At 39.3% G+C, this 26909-nt stretch overlaps 1 protein-coding gene across 1 annotated transcript in view; it reads right to left on the bottom strand.

Annotated features, from left to right (window-relative positions):
* GRAMD3 (GRAM domain containing 3) overlaps nt 1-26909 on the bottom strand; it is a 102408-nt gene that overhangs the window by 11934 nt on the left and 63565 nt on the right. Inside the window, exons 2-9 of the mRNA XM_006886003.1 lie at nt 19987-20106; nt 15148-15259; nt 12956-13022; nt 11789-11892; nt 11218-11313; nt 5065-5136; nt 4568-4648; nt 807-918 (exon numbers count right to left, since the gene is read on the bottom strand). Coding sequence (XP_006886065.1) covers nt 807-918; nt 4568-4648; nt 5065-5136; nt 11218-11313; nt 11789-11892; nt 12956-13022; nt 15148-15259; nt 19987-20106 — 764 coding nt within the window. The remainder of the gene's footprint in view (nt 1-806; nt 919-4567; nt 4649-5064; nt 5137-11217; nt 11314-11788; nt 11893-12955; nt 13023-15147; nt 15260-19986; nt 20107-26909) is intronic.

The following is a 26909-nucleotide window of genomic DNA, read 5'->3' as shown; positions in this document are numbered from 1 at the left end:
GAGAAGGACACCATGCTTGGAAGGGTAGTGGGACAGTGCAGGAGAGGAAGACCCTCGATGAGATGGATTGATTCAGTGACTGAGGTAGTGGGGGTAGGTGTGTCAGAGACAGTAAGATTGGCACAGGATAGAGCAGGATTTACGTCTATTGTACATAGGGTTGTTATGAGTCTCAGGTGACTCAATGGCACATAACAATAACAGTACACATTTATTTTTATTCCTTTTAAATTTTAAATTATATTTTTTTTTATTTTATTATTTTTGTGTGAGTGTACCGTCAAATCAGATCTGACTGGTACAGGAGGAGATCGTCCCTCCTCCCCGGCAGAGCATCTGGTGGATTCGAACCATGCGCCTCTGGGATTGCAGTTGCAGCTCCTTGACACTAGGCCACCAGAGCTCCCCTTGAATTATTATTAAATTTTATTAGTTTTAATGAACATTTACAGAGATTTTGGGTTTTCACTTATTCATTGTTGCGCAAATCAAACTCTTGATATACATGATGGCTTGAGATATACGTGAATCTTCCCAAAGAGTATGTAAGTACTATATATTTCTCTTAACCACCCCAATATTATGTCTATTTAAGAGCCAGCTGTTAAATGCATATAAAGAGAAACACATTTTCACCATAGATTAATTGCTCTCTCTTGAGCTTTCAAGCCATATATTCTCTGGCTTTCTCTCCCAAATGTTAATTAGGAAGATAAGGTACTTTTTTGTTTCTGTTTCCTACTGGAATGCAGTTGGGATGTTTTCAGGAGGATTAAGTTTTAGTCAAAACACAATGGTTTCCAGACCTCGAGAGTTCTCTGACTCTGGCGTCTGAGAGCCAGAGCTGCTGTATCCTTCCATTTCTTGCCTTCTTTGCTGAACCACCCCATCCAGATCTGAGAATTCATCATTGAAATCCTGAAGGGAAACAGTGAAATGAAGAGAAGCTAAATTTTCCTCATTAAATGGGCGGGCAGGCTTTTGTAACACAGTTTTTTCCCTTATAAATGTTCCATAAAATGCTGAAACACAAGGAATGGTCTATATACTGAGTTTTCTCCAACAGATCTTTTACAACCACTAAATTAGTTCCAACTCCTAACAAGCCTCCATTGGGTTTCCAAGGTCAGACATCATAACGGGAGGAGACTGTCCAACTTTCCCCCTTGCAGCCACTGTTCCAAGGTAAAAAGAGATTCGAACCTGAGCCTTTGGGTTTGGAGGGCAACAACCTGTGCTCCTCCAGTAGAGCAATAGTGCAGTAAAGCCTACAAAAGGATTTTCCAGTAAAGTCAGTCAGACTTGTGAAAAAGTGGAAAACTTGTGCAACCCAGAAAAACAAGGTAGTCCTGATGAGTGCTGGCCTTGCACATTTCACGGTATCTAGTCAATGAAAGTGATATTTTTCTGAGCAGTTAGAATTCTGTCAATAAATAGTGGCTAACTTGTCTGAAACAACAACTATCTATAAAAGAGCCCTTGGAATGTCAGTGGTTGAAAAGCTTTGAGTGAAAAGCTAAAGGCATCCCTTTAGTCCACTGTCATGTCAGAAACTGGCTAATCCAGAGAATACAAGGAAAAAGAGTGGCTAAAAAGCTCTCAGTATATGTTTAGACATGCAGACAGAAAAGGGTATTCCGAAGTGAAAGTTCACAAAAACAGAAGATGGAAAGTGGAGTTAGCAAATTAGAGTTTTAGCTTTTTTCTTCTCTCAGCAAAATGAAAAGAAAGTAAAATAGGGTCAATGCTATCATATTTAAATAACCAGAGGGATAGAGAAGGCAGACATATTTCACTTTGTATGCCACCTATTCCCCTAAACTGCTTAAGATTTGATGAGAAACGGGTGTCATTACAAGATTCCTAATGAAGGTATAACTATACGGAACTTTAAACAATTTAATAGGCTGACAAATGAAGAGACTAATTTCTGCAAACAAAGTTCCTTTTCCCTTAAACTGGCTGACTTTTGGTTATGTCAATATGCATTTCTATTTCATTCAAGAATTTATAGAGAAGGAAAATAGAAAAATTATAGAGTTTGTAGTGAGCTCTGGTGACCTAATGGCAAGAAGCTGCACTGCAATCTGAGAGGTGAGCTGTTCAAATCCACCAGATGCTCTGCTGGAGAAGGAGGGGCAATCTCCTCCTGTACCACTCAAATCTGATTTGACAACACACACACACACACACACACACACATAATAAAAATAAAATAAATAAATAAAAATAAAATAAAAAATTAGTTTGTTCAATATAGTAATAATTTATTCTGAACAGTTACACATATCTTGTTCCTATTTGCTAATCACGATTTGCAGTTCAAATCCATCAACTGCTCAGTAGGAGAAAGATGGTTCATCTCCTTCCATGAGACTTATTACTACTGGAGACTTGCTGGAGGCTCATCTATAGGTCGGTTCTGACCCAAAGGTACTCAACAACAACAATTGCAATAGTTGTACTGTCCTTATTTTAATTCTTCTCAACTTGATCCTCTTTTGTTCTAGTCCTGATAATGTTCACTGTATACACTTTCTATTTCTGTTTTCTCCTTTCCCAGAAAAGGAAGGGGAGATGGGGGGCTGAAGAAGGGAGAGGAAATCACTAGGAGATCAGAGATTAGTAGGCTCACTGGGGCTGTGAAGGAATAAGCAAAGTAGTGAGACAGGGTGATATAAGTCATAGATCCATAATAATTATATAAAACACAATGTATAAAAATGATGGTATAAAACAAAATGCATGTAAATGAAACATTGTACACAAATGATTGTACAAATGAGAATGAATGACCACATAAAACAATGTAAATAAAAGAAATATAATGTATATGAATGAGTATATGCAAAGCAAGAAAAAAAATTATTGAATGCCTACCACACACTATGTGGGAGGCAAAGCTTCTACATACATAATTGCATATAATCATCACAGCCACATCATGAACTTGGCATTTAACTGGATGGGGAAACTGAGTCAGAGCAGTCAAGAGCTTGCTCGATGACACAGCTGGGTAGAGTCCCTATTTCACACTCAGCTTGTTGGTTTGTACATCATCCGTGCTTAGATCTTTATTGGATAGTTTCCACACTCTTTTTTTTTCTTTTCCAAAGATAGATTTTTAAAAATAGAAATGAAGGGGGGTGATTAATCATGCGGTTGTACAATTTGATAGGTAGAAGTGGTTGTAAGGGAAATTGGAAGAATCTGATCTGAAAAAACAATGTATTAGAATTCTGTAAATAAACTAGTGTAATAAAAAATATAGAAGTGAAATTCATTATTTTAAAGTATACATACTTCCAGTGATTTTTGGTATATTACGATATTGTGTAGTCATCTCTATGATTTAATTCAGAGCATTTCCATAACCCTAAATGAAATCCTGTTAGCATAAACAGCCACACTGCATACCTCTCCCTTCTTGATCTCTGACAAACACTAACCTACTTTCTGCCCTTATGGATTTGCCTATTCGAGACATTCTATACACACATGGCCATACAAAATGTTAATTTGGCCTTGTGTGTTTGAGCTCTCATTGATGATAACATTTTCAAGGCCCATATATAGTACAGAACATAACAAGAATCATTCAGTTTTATGGCCCAATAACACCCTATTATGTGGACAAACTACATTTTGTCCATCTGTCAGTGGTAGACTAGTTTCTACTTCTTGGCTTGAATAATGCTGCTTGTACAAGAATGAAACATTCTCGTTTTTCTGTGATGTTATGTTTTTAATCCCATTATATTGTAATAACCCTGGGGAAAAAAGGCTTGTAAATATCAAAACAATGGGCTCATCTTTCTTCATCAAAGACTACTTCATCAGTAGTTAATTATAACCACTTTGATATTATGATTAAGTCTCTTGGGCAAATATTGTAACATTATACGCATAAAATTGAGCAAACAGAGGAGGTTCTTCCTAATACAAATTTACCCTACAGTCAACAAAATGTAAAGGAATCAAAAATTCTCTCTAGTGTCCACTTGGATATTTTTGCTTTTTTCTGTAGTTACTTGTGGGCGTGCTAATTTCCTTCAGTGAGCTCTGAAGATAAGGTCCAATTTTGATTTTTGCTGGTACTGACACGGCATACACTAGCATTGTGTCTTAAACATGTCAGACATCCCATAATTTATGAAAGAAATCATCTCCTACCCAACATGGATTTGTAAATTCCTCTAAAACAGCCATGACAAACAGAGCAGGATGTAATCAACCCTTCAGTAACCCTCAATATCCCCAAGCAAGTTCTCTATCAAGTTTCTTTCATAGGACCAGCCTTCAATTACTTCAAAATGTCTACAGACTTCAGGGGTTTAAAAATTAACCTTTCTTTCAACTGTCTCTCAAATAACATAGTCCTATCTTCCTTTACTGAGAGACAATTCCACAGAGTTGCTGTAAATTAGAATTAAGATTTACTGGCAATAGAGTTGGTTTGGTTTTGGGGTTATAATCCTCCTACATTCTGGTCAAGATACAAAGAAAGGTGAAATTATTGGACACAGTCTTTTTCTTTTGCACTTAAATAGTTGTGTAGGCTTCTTACCAGAGGCAGTGATGAAGGGCGATCTGCCCGGAAACTGTTCTCAGCTGATGATGGGTTAGGGCTGTTACCAATGCTTGTATCCTGAAATTATTGGAATAAGGGGGAAAAAAAGTCAGATTAATTACTAAACCACTAAAACCACAAAAGAGATGCAGTAACTTTGAGAAACCATGGTACATTCACACAAAGGAACACTATGCAGCAAGCAGGAGCAATGATTTTATAAATTACTATTTAACTAGGGAGGGCGTGGAGAGCATTATGCTAAGTGAACTAAGGGTGGGAGAGGGTGGGAGCAGAGGGGTGAGAATGGAGTGTGTGTGTGGGGGGTAGAATGGTAGTCATAGGGTCACACAGTTTGATAGAAGTGTGTGTGAAGGAAACGGAAATGATCTGGAGTGAAAAACAATGTATATGACCTTTGTAAATAAACCAGCATTAATTTTTTTTTAAAGGAGAGAGAGAGATGCTCTGAGTCTCAGAGAGTTCATACTCACATCTAAGTGTCCACACACAGATTTTAGTAGTTTGTAAGTTGAATCTCTGGAGAGTAAGGAGACAAATATGTACTGAAAAACAAGACAGAATAATTATTTACAGATAATGTCTGATGAGAAGAGACAATCAGAGCTCAGAAAGAGTATGTATACATTTCTTTCCTCACTTTCAAATGACACAGATAATTTTTTTAAATTCATATTTTCATTCTTTGCACATCAACATGCAATTGTTATTACATTCTTGGAATAAAGCAAATACTTCCCAATAATACAAAACCCCTAACCTACTTTAAGTAAGAAAGAAATAAAGAGAAAAATGAAGGTTGAGAAGACTTCTTAAATCATCTTTAAAGTCTCTCTTTTTCATTTCTATTTCTTAATATCTCTAACAACTCACACCACTGAGCAGTACAAACAACAAAAAGTTTCATATTAGCAAACAACAAATGCTGGTGGGGTCGTGGAGAGATTGGAAATCTTATTCAATACTGGTGGGAATGTAAAATGGTACAGCCACTGTGGAAAGCAGTTTGGCACTTTCTCAAAAAGTTGGAAATAGAAATTTGACCCAGCAATCCCACTACTGGGAATATATACTCTAAAGAAACCAGAGCCATAATTCAAACAGATGTACGCACACCCACATTTATTATTGCATTAATCACAATAGCAAAGAGATGGAAGTAACCCACGTGCCCATCGACCAATGAATGGACAGAAGAACTAGGGTACATTCACACAATGGAATATTACACAATACTGAAGAGCAATAAACTTGTAAAACATTTCACAACATGTGGAAGCCTGGAGGATATTATGCTGAGTGAAATATCTCAGATACAAAAAAGACAATCACTGCATAACACTGCTGTTATAAAAATAGGACAGACATGGGGGGGGGGTTAGGAAGAGAATTGGAAAAGAGGATACAAATAATGAACACTGATTAGAACAGAGGTGAGGAAGAGCTATCCAAAAGGAATATACAATTAGGCCTTGCATGTATGAAAAACAAAATCTAGAACAAGGCACGCATTGTAGGGAGGGTTGGCAGAAGGGGTGGGAGAAGAAAATGTGCAACAGTGAAAAAAGAAAGAAGTTGCAGGTTCTAATCAACCCACAGTTGCCTCAGAAAACAAGTGTGGTGATCTCCTTAGGTCAGCCGTCTGAGCATCCTTCTGCTGACATATGTGGAGTCACCACGAGTTAGAATCCACTCAAGGACAGCTGGCAAATAAGCAAGCAAACAAAAAGTAATTCCCAAGGGGCAAGTTTATCTCATCTACCTTAGGTTTCTACTGAAAATGTCACAGCTGTTGTAATGGGTAACCTTTTCAAGCATGCCCTATTCTTTCTTGCACAGATATGCAAATATACTAGTGGAGGTTTATGGGAAATAGAAAAATCTGAAGTAGATAAGGACTTTGGAGGCAAATTGCCTAAGGAAAAATTCTTTTACCACAAATAATATGCTCTTATTTTGTAGAAACTTGAAAAAAGATACATTCAGTATATACAGAAACTCAATCTAACAGAGCAACAGAAATTTTTCCAATTTCTTTTCTATTAACTTGTTGTCACTGAGAAAATCTGATGTAATTTATAAGCAAGTACTAGATTCCAAAGTAACACTACAGAGTCTGGTTCTGGGCAGACCTGTATGCAAATTTTGGCTCTGAAATTTGGCATCATTGGGCAAATAGTTTCATGACTCTTAGCATTAATATTCTTTTTTTAAAAAATGTCTCACTCTAATAGAGCTCTGGTGGTCTAGTGGTAAGCAATTGCACTGCAATCCCAAATGTACAAAATTTGAATCTACCAGCTGTTCTGTGGAAGAAGAACGAACAATCTCCTCCCATGCAATTTATGGTCTCTGAAAACCCACTAGAGGGTCAGCTAAGGGTGGACTCTGATTCAACAGTACACCGCAATAACATTCCGAATAGTGTTAGAATAAATATGGGGAAGAAGTTTTAACGATGTCAGTCTGGAGACTAAGGCGTGCCTGACCCATGGTCTTCACAACTACTTGTTATGCATCAGAGAGCTGGACAATGACTAAGGATGACAGAAGAAAAATGCCTTTGAATTGTGGTGCTGGAGAAGAGTCTTGAGCATATCATGGACCACAAGAAAACAAATAGGTCTGTCTTGGAGAGGGTGAAACCAAGTTTCTCCGTGGAGGTTAGGATTTTGAGATTCCATCTCACATACTTTGGGCTAGGAGGGTTCAGTCTTTGGAGAAGAACCTCATGCTCAGAAGGACAGAGGGACAGTGTAGGCAAGATACAAGATGAGACGGATTGATACAGTAACTGGGACAACAGGGGTAGATGTGTGTTGGAGTCAGTGAGACAGGCTCAGGACAGCACAGCCTTTAGAGTTGTTGTGCACAGGGTCACTATGAGTCACAGGGGAATTGACATATAACAACAATACATACTCAAGCCCATTGTAGCAGTCACTGTATCAATCCATCTAGTGAGGGAATTCCCCTCTTTTTCCAAGCCTCCACTTTCCAGATTTAATATACTTCTCCAAGGAATAGCCTCTTCCAGCAACATGTATGAAGTCATCTTTGCCTCTAAGAAGTACTCTGGCTGCATTTTCTTGAAGATGTATTTATTTGTTCTTCTGATAGTCCATGGGATATTCAATACTCTTAGCCAAAACCACAGCTAAAAGGCATCAATTCGCCTTCTGTCATCCTTATTGTCTATCTCTCAAATATATAGCAAGTCAATGGAAAGACTATGCCCTGAATCAGATGCCTCTTAGTCCTCAAACTGACATCATTGTTCCTCAATAATTTAGAGAGGTTCCTGACTGCAGACCTTCCCAGTGAAATACATGTCCCGATTTCCTGACTGCTAGTAACGAGGTTGTTGACTGTGGATCTAAGTAAGATGAAATCATTGGCAATTTCTATCTTTTCCCTATCATAATGTTTCCTATCAGTCCAGCGATAGGAATTTTTGTTTTCTTGGTGTTGAGATGCAATCCACATTGAAGACTGTATTCATTGATCTTCTGCAGAAAGTGCTTCAAGTCCATACTTTAAGCAATCTGTACTAGGCAGGTTATCGATGCCACACTCTTCATCATAGAGTCCAGTTTCTTGAATAATTTTCTCAGCAAACAGAGTGAATAGGTATGGGGAAAGGATACAACCCAGACACACACTGTTCTTAATTTTAAACCATGTAGTGTTCCCTTCCTTTTTTCACACAATAGGTTCTTGGTCTAGGTACAGGTTTCATATGGGCACAACTAAGTGTTCTAGGATTCCCACTATTTACAATGTTAGCCATAATTTGTTAAGATCCATATAGTCAAATGCCTTTGCATAGTAAATCAGGCATAAACAGACATTCCTCAATGTATGTTAATAAGTACTCTTTTAAAGATTTGATCCATAAAACATGTATGAATAAGCTTCCTAGCTGATCACATCAATATTTCCTTTCCTTTCCCTTCTTTTAAAAAATTATCCATATCTAAGAAATATAGATAAGAATGGAATATAGCTTTCATGGTTTCAAATTGTTGTTTTGTATTGCAGAGTTGGAATCGGCCCCTAGCTATTCTTCAGCATGTTTTCAGAGGCAATTAATTGCACAGAAGGAGATTACCCATCCTTTTCCCACCGACCAGCTGGTGGCCTTGAAATGTGAGCCTTCGGGATTGCAGGGAAGCTTCTTACCACAAGGTCACCAGAGCCAGAGCTCTAAATTCAGAGGTTCTAGTTTCAAATAGTAGATAAAAATTTTTCCAATGATGCTGTTATGTGCCATCAGGTCCCCCTGTGACTCACAGTGACACTATGTACAATAGCTCTGAGGCCTGACCTACCCTGAGCCAATCTCACTGTCTCTGACACACCTACCCCCATTTACTACGTCATCTCATTCAGGGTTTTCCTTTCCTGTGCTGTCTCTTCTAAGTGGCCAACAACTCTGTTCTTCCTCTCTCTCAACAAGCTGAACTAAACATGATTGTCAATGCAAATATCTCTGGTTGGGCATACAAGGGTAACCCACATAGAATGATAACTCCATAATTTCTATATTGAAGAGAGTAAAGGCCATCTAGGAACTAGTCTTGATGTTGCCACTGCCTGAGAAGCATATAGTGTTCTCATCTGGATGGCTCTGGGGAAGATCTGACTTTGTTACCTCCCCACTTCTCTACCAAGGATTTATTAGTATCACTACTCTTCACCCTGTCTACCAGGTTATAGCTGTAATTTTTGGTTTTAATTAGAAGAATTGAATTTGTCAGTTTAGCTTGACCTAACATATTAAAGAAACTAGAAAGCAATATTTTTTTACATGATTATGCACTATGATAAAATGATTGATATAATTAAGTCAACAAAAAGTTTAAAACTAGCAACAATTATTTTAACAACCACCTTGTGAGGGGTAACAACACTTTTAAAATGTCTAAAGGTTATGATTTCTTTTTCTAAATTTTATTTACTTTATTGTTGTTGACACTAGACACAGTAAAATATAACAATTTAATGGTTTCCATGTACAAGTCAGTGACACTGATGATGTTTTTTCAAGTTGTGCAACAATTTTTACCCTCCTTTTGACTTGGTCCTCCTCCATTAACATACCTGCCCTCTAAATTTCCTAAGTAATCTTTAAGTTGCTATTGTCAATTTGATCCTAAATAAAGAGTTCTTTTTTATTATTATTATTTTTTTTTAAATTATTTGTGTGTGCGTGTACCGTCAAATCAGATCTGACTGGTACAGGAGGAGATTGCCCCTCCTTCCTCGGCAGAGCATCTGGTGGATTCGAACCGTGCGCCTCTGGGATTGCAGTGCAGATTCTTGCCACTAGGCCACCAGAGCTCCCCAAATAAAGAGTTCTTAAAAGAGGGTAATATTCAAGTCAGAGTTTGTTAAAAAATTAGTTCAAGCTAAACTATTTGGTTTTAAGATGACTTCAGAGAATAGTTTTGGTTTACAGATATCTCATGGCAATGGTACCAGGAGTTCATCCACCAGCGTGGCTCCAGAAAGTCTGTTATTGTTAGTCCGCTGTAGTCGTATGAAACTCACAGTGGCCCTCTGAGCAATGTATGTGATCCCTGTCCTATCCTGTGCCATCCTTATCATCCTTGACAGCCTTGAGCTCATAAGTGCAGTTGTTATATCAATCTATCTCACTGAGTCTTCCTCTCTTTCACTGACCTTTTCAAGCATGATGTCCTTTTCCAAGGACTAGCCTCTCCTAGCAACATGTCCACAGTATGTGAGACAAACTTCACCATCCTTACCCTTAGGGAGTACTCTTGTACCTTCTGTAAGACATCTCTATTCTCATGGCAGTCCTGGGATATTCAGTACTCTCCTCCAACACCGCAACTCTTGGGCATCCATTCTATTCTATCATGCTTATTCATGGTTCAGCTCTCAGATGCATGAAAAACCATGGCTTTAATCAGGTGCATCTTGGTCTTTAATCTGTCATTAGCACTCTTCAGTCCTTTTGGAGAGGTCCCTGACAGCAGTCCATTTCAATTCTATATGTCTCCTGATTTCCTGACTGCTAGTACCAATGGTGTTGGTTGTGGATTCAATTGAGATGACACTGTCAAACTTTTGTTCCTCTACCATGATGTTTCCTCTTGGCCCAGTGGAGACGATTTTCAAGAATTGAAAATCTGATATTCTATTTGGCATTTTCTCTTTTTGATTCATCTATAGAATCTGTGATCAAAATGTTTAGCAACAAAAGCTAGGCACCATCTTGGTTTTCTGGTCTGAAGGCAAGGAAGGCAGTTACTAATGGAGGCAATTACCACACATTCCTTATCTGCCTTCTATTCCTGACTCACCCTCCTCTTTTGCTTCAGGTGAATGAAGATCAACTGTTTTGTCTTGGAGGGTCAACTTCTAGCACTTAAAATCCCCAGACACTACACCATAAAGTAGAGGTACAATACAATCAAGAAACATATTATCAGGCCAATTATCTGGGGTCTCTATGCATAGAGCATCTTCTGATTCACTACTGAGGCTGATTTTTTGGCTTAGGGTCCTTGTCCTTGGCAGGGCCCCCCCCCCCGCGAGAGCCAGTGAAGCACAGATGAGGAGTACAAAGCCAAGGCATTCTCTCTGCATGTACTCACCCTGTCTGTGACTGTGGCTATTATCAGAGCATTTGGCACCAGAAGGGCAGTTTTGGTTTTCTTTATTAGGGTTACTGAGAAAGCCGGAATGGAGATCTGAAACAGAATCACCAAGTTAGCACTGGTTCAGGCCTCACACAGCAGTAGTTTAGACCTTTATGTTACACATTCATGAGTCTAAATGAGCAACCAGCTCTTCAGCTTAATCAATATTAATGTTCTGGTTTTATAGTATGTTCTTGAAGCAAATAATTACACAATCTGCAGATGAAGTATTTTGAATGTTCTTTGGTGATATTTAGGTAAAAAAAAATTAGAGAGTGGCTGTGAAGAAGTGTATGTGTAAAAGAATATGCCTAAGAGAGTGGTACTTGGGAAAAAAAGGGATGCTTACATTGTATGGAGACATTTAGAATCTGATATTTGCCACTATAATTTAGGAAATCAGGCATAAAAGTGTAATGATGAGTAAATGTTTACAAATATACCTGTATTTAAGTTATCAATCTTAAAAATATTCACAATATATAATAAATGGCAAAGTTAGTTTGCATTTTAAAATGATACCAACCTTTGTGTCTTTTCCAAAGACCTTCGAGTAAAAACAAATCCAGTTTTCTGATATAAAGAGCTTTCCTTGGTATAATATTTCTTTCTGTAGAGCACAGGTAAAGCCTGGAAATATATAGATATATAAATAGAAAAGAATTTAAAATTTCCATTAAAATAAAAATTTTACTCATTTTTTATGATGCAGAAATGGGGAGTATACCATACATTAACATTTCTTAGTGGAATAAGGCCATCATGGCTATTTTGGTTTTAAGTTAAAAATCTCACAAAGCATATTATGAAAATCAAAATAGAAAGGCAAATCTATCATTCCATAAGAGAAATCAAGAATGGTGTTTTAAAAACTTTGCTCTCTTTAGGAAGGCATGTCACCAATGAACTAACTTTGGCATCCCTGCCCTGTTCTTTTTGGACTTCTCCCTAATGACTTCTTGTGGAATCAAGTGGTCTCCCTGTTCAAAGAGCACACTTTCCTGTTTGGAGATCACGGAAAGAATTCAGCATCTGTGTACCAAAAGAAGCAAGAACGGAGAACTGGTTCAGAGTGGGTACCCAGCCAGTGCTGGTGAGGATATTTTGGGGTGAGCATCACACACTGTATATATAGCAGAAATTCAATACATGTTTGTCCACTTAGATTTGTGGTCTCCTTTTTCTATGTGGCACAGAGCTTAAGCTCTTGACAGCTAGCCAGAAGATGAGGAGTTCAAACAACCCAACAGCTCCCTGGGAATAAGATGGGGCAGTTAGCCTCTATAAAAGATACAGCCTCAGACACCTTATGAGGCACTTCTACTATGCACCATCGGGTTCACTGTGAGTTGGAATCACCCTGACAACAGTGGGTTTGATTTCATTTGGTAGTGGTTTCTCACATTCCCAGACTGTTAACCTAAATCTGGAAGGCAAAGATATTATTCTAGAATCAAATTAAATTACTTTGTATCATGTGGAGTTTCTCATTAGCAGTATTTCTCATTCTACTCTCCTATCTCTCTTTGCTCTGGGTGAGGGCTGAATGAAACAGGCATTATTTATATCACAACTTTCAAGAACTTATTCCCTTGGTGACTTAATTCTTACACCATGCCATTAAACCACCTCCCCCACCCAAAAACCTAATTAGCACCCTTAAAAATATATAGTTCAATAAGTCAGAACTTACTTTGCCTCAGTGGTTCCTCAGTTGGGACATCAACAAACAACTTGTGAAAGTGCATATTTGCCTTGTACTACAACAAGAACAAAATACAAGCATCACTGCTCTCGCTGTTTTGTGAAACATGACAAATTTTCATTTCAGTTTAAATTAAATAACATATTTCCCCATACTAATAATAATAGGAAGTACTTGTCTTTGAATTTAGAGCCTACAGTACAATCTTTCAGTGGAAAACAGTGAAAGGCAAGACACAAAAGGTTTGATGCTCCAAAAAGATTTGCTTGGACATACAGTTATAATTAACAGCATAGCTAGTAATGACTTTCCTGTGAGAGGCAGGGCTGAACTAGATTGGCCCTGACAAGAAACCAGGTGAGGTTCTAGGCAGAGTTTAACTAGGGAAAGAAGTAACAACGGAAAGTAATAGTTAGTAATAGTAGTAACAAGGGAATGTAATAGATCCCAGAGAAATAAAGACATAACATGAGGTCCAAGAGTACAATGGTTAAAGCTTGGCAGGCAGATAAACCTGAGTTCAAGTGTTGACTTTTTATCCTACTTGGTGTGTGATCATGCCCTAGCAACCTAACTTCAATTTCCCTTTTTGTGTCAAGCATAAAACCAATATCTGCCTCACAGGGGTATTATAAATTTTCCTTAAGAAAATATATCTGAAAGGCCTACTTACTGCCTGAACAACACTTGGTAACTATTACTAATATTGCGAAGGCATTTCCTTAGTCATTTTCAGTGGGTGATGACCATCAACAGAGGAAGAAATGCATATCAAACATGTAACTTTTCCAGGGCAGTAAAAAACTCGAGTCTGAAATGCTAGAAATCCCTTAAGTTTCAAGGCATATGTTTCTCCACTGACAGCACTGTATAGACTTATTTATAGCTTATAAAAACACTTTCACAAATATCATCCTCACAATAAACTCATGAATCTAATTAAGTAGGACACTGTGTTTCAGGGACTGACTGACTTAATTGGGCCCAACAGTTGTCAATAGGTAGAATTGGGCCCTACTATCTAAAAGACCTCATTTCCTTCTAAGATGCTTTGCATGGAAAAGCCTTATAAGGAAAAAGATCTAAGAGAGATAAGCACAAAATGCCTTTCTTGTGTAATCCAAAGTATGAATAGTCTTAACAGAAAAAACTAGCCCATTATTGCCATTTAAAAAAACCCACTAGAGAACAGGTCATCATGATGATAGATGGTTCCTGAGAGGCAGCTATTTTACAGATAAACACTTTATATAAAGAGTTACTGTGTGCTATTTCCTGGAACACATTTTCATCCAGAAAGCTGTCTTCATCAAAAAGAGGTGTTCTAGGAGAGCTTTCCTGAGAATTGGTTTTAATGCCATAGTGAACTCTGGCTGCACAGTTATTTTAAAAAGGCCCAGGTCATGGACTCTTCAACAGTATCCATCTAATAATGAAAGGGCAGGGAGTTAGATGGCAAATCTAAACTAAAGAGACCAAATAAATGCAGTACAGCTCTCAACTGGATTCAAGTGAGGAAAAAGCTTCCAGAAAGGCATTCATTATCGGAATAATCGTGGAAACACAAACATGTATTTTATATCTTGTATGTTTTTTGCATACTTAATATTTAGCTAAATTAATTAGGTGAGCCAATAGTCCTCTCCCTGTTAGAAGACACAAGTTCAAGTATGTAGGTGTGATGTATCCCAGCCCACTGAAGTGTCATACTCTTTTACATAGAACTGAGCTTTGTGCATCTGTGGGTTTATGTGAGAATGGAATCACAATAGTTTTTGGACAAGTACGACCCTGCTCTCAGACTTTTCTTCTTCTGTGTTTAGAAGGAAGGCGCCTTGTCAGGCACTTTCATTTAATACAAAGATGTCATCTTTGTACTTTGTCCTGGCTAATTATTAGACACGCACATGGCTTTGGGTTGCTGCCTGCTCTCAAAGTACTAACCAGAGTTAGAGGTCAAGGACTTTAGACTCATCGGCTCTCAAAATGTATTGAAAGGTCAGTTGTGAAATACTAATGTAAGACTGAGTGAAGGAACTGAAACATGTCTGTTCTTCCAGAATCTCTCAAAAGGACACCTACCTGAACAGCAGAGAGCCACACCCAGGAACCTTTCTGTCCACTGGCCTTGATAGTTCTGCTAGCTTCAGAAACAGTAACACATTCCACTCCCAAATTACCTGGCTAGAAGATGAAGATTTTTTCCTTTCAGTCTTCGAGTCAGTTTTATTTTCTGTTTTGCAGTCATTTTTATCACCTGCTAAGGAGGCACCCTCAAAACTGGATTTTGACCTGTGGAAAGAGAATCCAAGGACTCTATAAGATAGGTATTTATTTGATGCTACTTCACAAATTTTCTTACGATAAATCTTGATTACTGTATCATTTTCAAGACATATGGACATACTTTTTTTTTTTTAAAGACATTGATACTCCTATCCTAACACTCTAAGGGCATTTTTTTTTAAAGCATGTGCTTTGGGAGCTTAAAATTTATATAGCAGGCTGTCTCAAACTTCAGAAACTATAAATTACAGAAGGAGAGAAATAGTAATTGAATTGTGAAAGCAATTACATCATTTCAAAAGTATTTTTGTCAGTATAAAGAGGAGAACTGGAGGCAAATTATTAAACAGAATTGCAGCTATACAGCTCAATCAAAGAGTATTTTTGTTTGGGAATTCTATTAATATTTAACGAGTATTAATTGAATATGACATTGTGTTAAATGCCTTGGAGCCCACAAGATAGTCTCTATGCTTCAGGAGCAGGAGCTAGGGCACAAATGCACAAATCAAACTTTCTTTTTTTTTTAAAGGGCATGCATGCTTTAGCAACAAACTTCTGCATATCACATAAATTAACTGGATATATATGTAGACAATAAGTATACCAGGAAGCAAAACTGAAAAGGTTCAGTAGTAAAATGTGGATTATAATACACTGGACCTTAAGAAAGAGCAGAAACTGAGTAAATGGGGGGGGGGAACACAAAAAGCACTCCAGATTTGGGGAAACAGTAGAAATAAAATCCGGAAAGGAAAAGAAAAAGAATCCATTTGAAAATTATGTCTTCCACCGGCTTGTTAAGGGCTGACCAGAGTCTTAGCATATCTGAATAAGGTAATTCCAGCCCAGCTGGGCCTATTTAATCCTCAACAACTCAGTTCATCTCCATCAAGGGTGAACCAATTCACAGCCAGTAAATTTTCAGAGGTATAAAGAGCATGGAAGGAGTTTGTTCTTCTTTCTCCCTTAGAAGCTCTGGCAGAGTTTAACCTCCGGAGGGGCACCACCTTTAGGTTATTAGCCCAATTCTCTACAGATTACTTCACCAGATTTCCCCTAGCTGTGCAAATTTACACAGATCTTCAAGGCCACAATGAAAACCAGCCATTTCAAAGTGGAAGGCATGTATGATCTTTAGAGAGGAGGTGGAGATCAGCAAGGTTTAGCATAAATTTATGAAGTGCTTTTATTGTTTATTGAAGGGAGCAGCCAATGATAATCCATGATGGCACAACATTATTCCTTGGAAGGAGGCTTTAAATATGCAGCCCTGGTTTTCTGAGCCGTGAAATGATGGATTGAGGGTCTCCCTTCCTGCCCCACAGTTCCCGACTCTATGAGCTAACGTCACAGATAAAATTCTTCACTAACTCAAAGTAAGTGGATTTGGGCCACAGGCCAGTGTAGGTTGCTCTGATGGCCTACTTAGCAGGGAGTTGCCCTGCAAACCCAAAGGTGGGGTCTCTCTCGATTCAAATCCACCAAAGATGGGCAATCTCCTCCTTTGAAAGTTATAGCCTTTGAACGCCTACTAAAGGGTCAGGAATAAGTTGGCTCTGACTCAGTGGCAATGAGAGAAAGAGACGCCACTGTGCCTGTTCACAGGCATAAATTCACTTGGGATTCTGCACATTAATTTTTTGAAAATATGAGTAAACGGTTACACTCTGCTTAAAAATAAGATTCTTTTTTTACAGAGTTCAAATTATGTACTATTTATATCTTTTGCCAATTTGAGTTCATTCTCTATACTGATTGAAATTAATAAGTATACATAGCATTTTAGAGGAAATTATTATATCTTAAAAAAAATAGGAGCTGTCAGCAAAAATGACAAGAAGCGTGGACGACCCTCCAAAATGCATACGCAGTGAAGGGCTCATTTGTATAATGATGACTTCTTGAGGGGAGGTGCTTATTTATAGCACTGATTTCTGTTAGTCTTCTCAATATTTAGGGATCTCTCGAAGAGATGGATTGATTCAGTGACTGTCAGAGACAAAAACGTTGGCACAGGATAGAGCTGATTTCAGGGCTATTGTACCTAGGGTCACTAGGAGCCACAAGCAACTTGATGGCACATAACAACAACAACAACGGGTGCAGCAAGGGGCTGCACTGCCAGCCTGAAGGTACACAGTTTGAACCCACTAGCTGCCCTGAGGGAGAAAGACTGGCAATCTCTATCCACGTGAATCAGAGCCTCTGAGACCCCTCTGGAGCATCAGCTATGAACCAAATCTACTTGACAGTATATAACAACAATAATTTCAACATGTCTATCCATTCACTTCCCTGCAAGCAACTACAGAGATTAGCCTGAGGTATGGCACGTGCCCGGGCACCACTTGAAGGGGTGCTACTAAGCACTTTGTCTTAACCTGATATGACCTAATGCCATTCCTGTGGTAGACAGAAGGGCAGAGTGAGGCAGTGGGGCCCGGAGGAGGGGCCTGTCTCCTGGTTCAGGGCAATGCAATGCCAGGCAAGGCACTGCATGACATTCTGAGGTGCCACAAGTATGAAAGATACGTGAGGTAACAAGACAAGAGGAGGTAAGGTGAAATGGGGAGGGAGTACAATTTAAAGATTGCCACTGGGCTCTAACTGGAGTGAGGGGCACAATTTAGAGACTACCCTTGAGTGCTGTTATCCTCACTAGGCCCCGGCAAAGGCAAAATGTCAGTTTCTATTTCCATACACACACACACACACACACACACACACACACACACACACACACCTCTGAGTGACTATGAACAGGACTGGAAGCCCAATGCAAAATGAAACGTGGGCTCCCTTATTAAACAACCATTAGAGACTCTTTCAGTACAAGAGCACAGATGACAAACCAAGCCCAGAGCCCTTTGTAGTGCCACAGAGAGCACTTCATCAAGTTCACCATACACACTGGGATGATGAATGAATGTGCCATTCTTGTCAGAAGCTGGAGTCTGGAGTTGAAATCAACAGAGTTTTTCAAGCACCTGCTGTAGCCAGTCTTGGCGGATAAAGACACAAGAAGCAACATGCCCTGTGCTTCTATGGGGAGACTCATCTAGTAAGTGGGGCAAGTGCTTTGACAGAAAACAAATAAAGGAAACATGGTTACGAGTGAGATGCCACAAAACAAGCATGCAGAAAAGATGGAGAGATAACTGGGAGCTGCAGTAAAGAAAAGTTCCGGGGAGGAGATAAGAAAAGTTTTGGTCCTAGAAGGAATTCTAGATTGGGAGAGAAGATGCAGATTGGGGAGGCAGGAAGACGAGAGAAGCAGGAGTTGTTTAATCACCTCTTAGCAGTGGCCAAAGGCAACAGAAGGCAGCAGTTGTGATAGCTGTAAGAACTGTGGGGGAAGAAGAACCACTCCTCCACTTGGTGCAGATAAATAGACAAATTTCTTCACAACTGACCATTGGTTTAATCCTTCCTTTCACCCCTTTTAAATCGGTTTGCTTACAAAGTTCTTATATATTGTGTTTCATACAATTATCCCCATGCATTCATTATGTTTTATAAAATTCATCACCACTGGACCTTGTCCATCATTACTCTGTCTTTTTAGGTCCCCACTGAATCCTTCTCATCTCCTTCACCCCTTATCTCCACTTATCAAACTACACAACACTGTGGTTTTGCCCCTACCCATTTTCACCCCTCTGCTCCCACCCCTGCCCCCTTTGGGTCCCCATACATGTTTTACTAGTTATCCCTCTATTTTTAAAATAATAGTCTTGTGCAGCATTTGTCCTTATAATTACTCCTTTCTAAAATTTTTTTTTAAATTATAATGACTCCTTTTTAAGAGTTGAAAAGTAATGCTAAGGCCATTCATCTCCCTTCTGTGGAAATGAAGGCATGTGATTGTTGCCTCTGAGATTAGGGAATTTATTTACACCCCACACCCAAAGTCTCTCACTGCTCCACATTAAACTGTCCCTTCCACTACTGGTCACAGGAGATGGGCAGGTGGTGACCAGAAACCTGCCCTGCAGACAGACCTCCAGCCAGACCAGGGCAGGCTCCTCCTCCACTCTGCAGGGGCTGCTGGGCGAGTGAGAGAGCAGGTGTGCTCTCCTGGGGTGTGTACACACTCCGACCTGGATACGCCTCACAACAAACTGGCCAGCCTTCCCGGGTGTTTTCTAGCTCTTTGCCTGAGAGTGCGCTTGCTGGTTTCATCAGTGAATAAAATCAATGTTTCAAGAAAGAAGCAGGCCTTCCTGTAGAAGGCTGAGGTAAGAAAGACAAAAGATGCTAGAGAATCTTTAAAATCCAAACTGTCCCCTGAAGTCTCTCTTAAAACTAACAAAAGTTTACTTTAACTAAAAAAAAAAAAATAAAATAAAAATTTCTGTCTTGAGTGTTATGCTCTTTTAAGAACTGTCTATATGGGATCAAAGTGACAATTGCAACTCAAGAGATTAGACAGAAACTTTAGAGATTTTGTTAATGGGGAAAGGAACAATCCAGAAAACAAGGGTGAGAATGGCCCCACAACCTAAATCAATGTCATGGAACATGGCATGTGGAAATGGTTTAATTGGTGTATGTCTGGCTGTGTATATTCTCAAAAATAATAAAAAGATGTCAGAGGAAATAAAATTCCAACCTGCGGATACTAATGAAAAGCAAAACCCTTCAATACTTCTTTTCCAACCTTCATTTAACAACCATTAAACTAGAAAGAACTGCTTCCAGAACTCTCTGGAGACAGCATGAGGACTTACCGCAGGCTGATAACTCTCTTCTGGTCCAGGGACTCGGCCTCGCTGGATGGGGAGGGGGTCTGGGCTGTCGGTGATTTGCAGGCCTTCTTTTTTTCCTCCACTCCATTTTCAGCCTCAGAGCTGGAGAAGAGAGAAAAACGCTTCACCTTAGTCATCCAGATGCAAGGAGAACGATCTTCACTCCCCAGTCATGGGCTAGCGTCAGTTTTGCCAGTTGAACCCTTCCCAAACTTTCATTCTAAACCACTTGGTGCTAGCCTGGAAAGCAATAGCTTCCAGGCAGCCACTTCACTTATAAATGCCTCACTGCCAGGACTCGCTGGTCCTGTGTGTTCCTGGCACCAGTCTGTGGCTGGAGGCCTCACGCTGCCCAGTTCTGTCCTGCCTCACCAGGTTGTTGGGGCGGCATTTCACCTGAAGGCTGGGAGGGCCAGGGTGCAAGCTCACGTGCAGCTTCCTGCCAGGTGTGAGCCTGGCCTCTGGGAACCCCCTTGGCGCTTTGCTTATACTCTGTCACTTCTCATCTTTTGTTGTAGTTAGTTGTCTGGGTCCTGCCTTTGGTTTATTGTCATTCTAACCATGTGCTACACTAAGAATGATACACAGCTTCTACTCTTCGCAATCATTCAGGCTAGGTTGGAGGAGTTATCCCCATTTTACAGATTCTAAATATGTGGTTCTTTGATGTTAACTATTTTCCCCAAGTCCACACAGCTAATGATCACTTGACTCTGAATCACAACTCACTTGAGCTGTGATTCAAACAAGTCTGTCCATTTTGAAGGCCTTTATGTGGTCTAAGTCATTATTTCGTTTTCTCTTTTATAGTATCTGCTCATTCATTCACCATTCTTCTCCTCATTCCTATCAACTTTTCAGTTTGACAGCTTCCCTGTGGGCTAAGAGTTTTAATCATTTTTAAACTGAACATGAGGTCTAAGATAGTGCTTGTTACTCACTCAAACTCATTACTGTTGAGTCCGAACCAACTCACAGCTGACCCACCATCGAGTTTCTGAAGCTGTAAATAGAACAGGAGGGGAATGCCAGTCTTTCTTCCATAGAGCCACTGGGGGATTTGAACTACCAGAGGAGTGTAGCTAGCAGCAAAACTCCCCATGGACTGTACCATTAGAACTCCTTTTTTTTAAAAAAAAATATAGTCCTGGTTAAGAATTACAAATGTGACTGTCTACATTAGTAGCTTGATGTTCATATTCCAGGTTGATTTTTAAGTATACAATCAATCCATACGTTAGGAATGTCTGACTTTTATATAACCTGTCTGACTTATATAAGCCAACTCTCTTCTTATATTGAAAATTAAACATTATATTAAAATTTGAGGTACATATAATGGTTCACATTAACAAACAGGCACTACTTTGTGACATACAACGAAACATTTTTAGATCATTGCATTTATTATGCCAAAGATGTTTTAATGTACCTGAAAGAGTTCTTTCAGTGTTTTTCTTTTTCCACAAATAAAGGTAGACTATATACCAAGACAAACATACAACTTACTGATGTTAGATTTGAATTATACTGAACTGTCCTGACTTACATAGAATTCCAACTTAAAGACAGGCTTGGGAATGGGTCTTATTCATAAACTAGAGACTTACATACACATTCATAGAGACTGTACTATATATATTTATTTTATACAACTCGTTTTTCTTCAATATGTGGTCACTGTTGGGGAGTCATCTTGACAGGAGTTAACAACATGTGGTAGATAAAATTTTAACAACTTCATAATATTTTATTTCATTATATATGTCTTAATGTTTTGTAATTTATTTAACCTTTCCCTATAGCTGGGCATTGAGTGTATTCTTATTTCTTCACCGCTACAAAACAGTGTAATAACTATCTGTTTAAATGTAATTTATGAACTTGTGTGTCTCTCTGTATGCTTAGGACTAGAACTTCTAGATACAAAAAGTATGTTTCTTTAATTTAGAAAGCTAAAACCACATGTTGTTGTTCTTATTTATTGCATGACTCATAGTGACCCTATGAACAAAATGCCTGAAGCCTTTCTATAATTATTATTGCTTTTCAAAGTTCATAGAGTTTTCAGAGGCATGTAGTTTAGGAAATAGATGCCATTCCTGCTTCCAAACTTGTCTTAAACTGGAAGCTCCACTAAACACTGTTGACCATGGGCAGCCTATTATGGCATTTGACCCATAATAGAACAAGGTTCAGCATCACAGCAAATTCAGTTTACTTCAGTTCAGCAAATTGACAGAGGAGGTGCTGTACATTTTAGAAGAATGTTCCTCCAAAATAAAATAACACTAGACCCTTGGGCCCAACCGATTTTTAAATATAAGGGATATATGATATACATATAAACAAAAGGCCTGAAGCCTTTCTATAACTATCTTCTTTTCTCCAGGTTCATAGAGTTTTCAGAGGCATGTGGTTTAGGAAGTGGATGCCACTCCTACTTCCAAACTTGAATCAATTTGGGAGCTCCACCAAACACTGCCCACGATGGGTAGCCATTATGGTGTTTGGCACACCTATGGCACAGTTGTTCCATTATGGCATTTGAAACCCAAATGGCACAAAACTCAGTGTCACAGCAAACCCAGATTACCTCAACACACCAAATTCATCACACCAGAGTAATGTATGACTTAGAAGAATGTTCCTCCAAAATATAGTAACAAGGGATTAAAATATCCCTGGGGCCCAACTTTTAAATATAACGGTCCCCCAGGAGGTCTTGTTACTCTAAACAAAAAGCTTAAATAAAAATAACCAAACAATCCACACAGACCCGTAACCAAAACAAGAGCACCATCTTACAAAGTCCAGATGCTTCATCAAACTCCAAAACTGAGGCTAGGGCTTTGACGTTATATGTTGTTGTTAAGTGCCATCTAGTACCAATCCTATAAACATAAGAACTATTGTCCTTCTTCTAAGTTCATAGAGTTCCACAGGCATTTTTAGGGAGTGGATGGCACTGCTGCTTCCAAGCCTGTCTTAATCAGTGAGCTCTACTAGACATTGTCAACCATGTGTAACCATTATGACGACATGGCACACCATTTGGTATCATAGAATCCAAAGTTACCTCAAAAACAGAGAAAGGACTGAACAGTATACCACTTAGGAGAATGTTCATTTCAAAAACAACTAAAACCAGCCTGAGTGCCACAGGCCCGAGGACTGCAATGAATTTTCAAAGACCCCATGGCCTGAACCGTGGGCTCTCATTGGCCAAAAAAGAGGCTTCCAGCCAACCACCAAATGCTTCAGAGCCAGTCCCCAGCCAGCACAGAGCAACAAAAACAACACTCACCCCTCTAAGGCCATATGCGTTTTTAAAGATCCCAATGTAAATTTAAATTTCTTTATCTTAGAAAGCTAAAATTTGTAAAAAGAGTGCAGATGCACACCCATGTTTGTTGTGGCTTTGTTCACAACAGCAAAGAGTTGGAAACAACCCAAGTGCCCATTAACAAACAATGGATAGAGAAGCCGTGGTATATTCACACAATGGAATATTACACTGCATTGAAAAACAAGGAACTCATGCAATATTATTCAAAAGGGGTGACCCTAGAAGACATTATGCAGAGTGAAATATCTCAGTCACAAAAGGACAAATACTGCCATAGTGCCACTGTTGTAAAATGAGATTGACATCGGGGTTGAGGGAAGACTGAGAAAGAGGGGATAAATAATGTATACTGATTGAAACAGATGAGGGAGAGAACTGTTTAAAAGGGATATATGATTAGATATTATTGTTATGACAGAAGTCTAGAATGAAGGCTGCACAGTGCAGTGGAGTGGATTTGGGGGGGGGGAGTGATCGTATAATCACAATGAAAGAATTTTTCTTTTACTTTTCAAAGAGAAGAGCAAATTGATGAGAGGGGATGGGCAGGGAGAAAAGTGAAACAGTGACTGAATGGAAACCCTAAGTCTCTGTAAACTTTCAATAAAATTAATTAAAAAAAGAAGTAAAAAAAAAAGAGTGCAGATAGCATATGGAGTGGCAGAATCTGACTTCCAATAACTTTACAAAAGGGAACAAACAGTCTCCCATCCACACAGTGTGATACCAATTCCTCAGAGGTCAGACATGTTCCACATTCTTGAACCTATTTCTACCAAATTCTAACACCAGTCATCTGTCCTGTGGCTCTTATGGCTCTTCTGCTGGGTCTACCTAATTCATTGTAATGGCCACACAGAGCTCACTGATTATACTCACAATTATGGGGTTTATTTGGAAAGTTAACAGGTTACAATTTAGGTTGGAAACAGGATATAGTTCTTCAGTCAGGATAGCTTCTCAGGCATGCTCAAAGGCCCTTGGATCTCCAGCCTTTCAACTTTAGATCACTGTTATAAAGCTCTCTTAGTTCTGCCAGTTATGGTGTTCCACCTCCCTGCCTTGGCCCAAGTCCTCCAGAAAACCTGGATGAAGTTCCGTGACTCTGGCTCAGTGAGGCTCTGCCTCACATTGGTCTCTAGTTCACTGCTGATGCCACTGCTCTTGTCAACGCCCCTGTCTGACTGGCACAGAAATTTCTGCAGCCCCAGCAGGATGAATGTTGCATTCTCTGCTGCTTCTCTCTTGCTGATATCTAGAGTGTTCCATTCTCTATCTGTAGAATTGCTCAATTTAAACCAAGCAGGATGGCAACACTAACCAATCCCATCATTAATAGGATATATGCTTTGTTTGCATGTTACCAGCTAAAAGGTACTATTTTCCTGATTAACATAATTTGCATAACCCCACTCAGTCATGTGGTGAAATTCAAAGCCAATGGGCTAGGAAGGCCATTTTGAAAATCTGCCCACACCACAGTCCTCCAGAGACGTTCCACAGATATACACTCCCAACAAGCCTGTGTGCACTGGGATGCTCAGCACTGAATGCAACAATTAATATTTTTGTTAATGTGAGCAGAAGAAGACAGCATTTTAGTTTAATATCTCTGGCTATTGGAAACTTTTTAACTGGAAATTTGTTTTTCTCTCGGTTCACATTAGTTGTGTGTTTTGTTTTAGTTTTTAATATCAGGTAGAGTTATAGTAGATTTATACTTGCCCTTTTTTAGGTTTTAAACAATTTGAACTAAATCCTTAAACCAGATTTTAAAATGTACACAGTGAATGTGAAAAAGAGAAATACTATAGAAGAGAGTTAATAAAAATGAAAAGCCCTTTTCTCCTTTCATTAATTCTTTCATTTCCTCTGTTGCAACTATAGTGAAGAAAATACTGTTATAAGACTTTTAGGTGTGAATCTTCCAGAAAATTTTTCATTCATGTATAAGGATGTGTAGTGGCAAGAAGCTGCACTGGAATCTTGAAGGGACATAGTTTGAGGTCACCAACTGCTCTGTGGGAGAAGCATGGGCAATCTCCTCCCATATGATTAACTCCCTCTGAGAAACCATCAGAGGGTCAGCTATGGGTCAGTTCTGACTCTATGGTACACAACAACAACAACAGCAACAACAACAACAAATATATGTCAGTATTGAGATTAACGATATTCTGGGATTGTGCTTGGTGAAAATGACACTTTGCTGGAGGTGGAGACACTCTAGGTGGAGACACCTAGACATGCCCTTAACAAAAGATGGAGTGACAGGGAGGAGAATTAAGTGAGGGTGGTGAGGGCTTTGAGCCAGTAAGGAGGTGTTCAGTGTGGACACAGGGGTGGGCTCCCTCCATTCTCAAGTAACTTGGGCATGAAGACCTTCAGTCATTTCTAAGAAGGAAAGAATACGGTGAGGGACAATGGAAAGTGTCATGAATGGCTCTTTCTTTGGTGTTAGCCTGCATATGAGTGGGCACATAAAATATAGTTAGTTCTGAAGACTCTGAGAACACCATGTCAGAAATAAAGTAAGACATATTAACAAGGCACTCTTGTGACTGATTGGTTATTTTTAATCCTAGTTTACGATCTGTTCAGTATCTTCCCTCACAGTGTGATCACAGCCAAGCAGTGTTCTCACTGAAAACTTTTCGGTTGCCTGCTTATCTTTTTTTTTTCTTCCCCAAAGCACATGCATATTCCAACCCACATTTTGAATTTGTTCTTCTTGTTGTGTGCCGTCAAGTCGGACCAATAGCTGCTCCTCTGGATGGTTTTCAGAGGCAATTATTTGCACTGGAGGAGACTGACCATCCTTCTCCCATGGAACAGCTGGTGAATTAGAATCATCTGCCTTCAGGATTGCAGTGCAGCTTCTTGCCTCTAGGCTATCTGTGTTTCCTCATTTGAAGTTCTATTGTAGTGTAAAACTCAAGACCAAGTATATCTGGCAAGAGTACTCAATTAATAATCCCTATTATGACAGGGCAGGATATTTAAAAGAGAGTTTGTAGAGTTTCCAGAGGCCTCTAGTTTAAGAAGTGGATGCCACTCCTGCTTCCCAACATGAATCTAATCTGGAAGCTCATCCAACCACTGTACATAATGGGTAAACCTTATGGTATTTGACACGACTATGGGATAGTGTTCAGCATCACAGATACTCCAAATTGTCCAGCACAGCAAACAGACAAATGATTGCTGTGTTTTTTAAAGAATATTCTTCTAAAATTAAGAAATTTGACCTGAGGGCCCTACAGATTTTAAAGGCACACCCTCAAGCAGGGATCTGCCCTTCCGCTTAGTCTAAGGCTCAAGGGCCACACACTTTTGGGGGGGTGGGGGTGGGAAGAACAGTAATACACCACAAAAAGGACTCCAAAAACTTGCCTTGTCTGATTGCCACCAAGACAAAATCACCATTGAGACAACCACCAGCCCCCAGCCGACTTCCAGGGCGGGGGAGACTCCAAGTCTCCAGGCCCTAGACCAGCCCACAGACCCATGCCTGCATCAAAGATTTTAAATCTACACCCTCGAGCAGGGCTCTGCC

This window comes from Elephantulus edwardii, unplaced genomic scaffold, assembly GCF_000299155.1.
Source record: "Elephantulus edwardii isolate Elephantulus edwardi_28Jun2011 unplaced genomic scaffold, EleEdw1.0 scaffold00046, whole genome shotgun sequence".
Classification (NCBI taxonomy): Eukaryota; Metazoa; Chordata; class Mammalia; order Macroscelidea; family Macroscelididae; genus Elephantulus; species Elephantulus edwardii.
The sequence above is the reverse complement of the archived record's forward strand: the minus strand, read 5'-3'. Positions and strand labels throughout refer to the sequence as shown.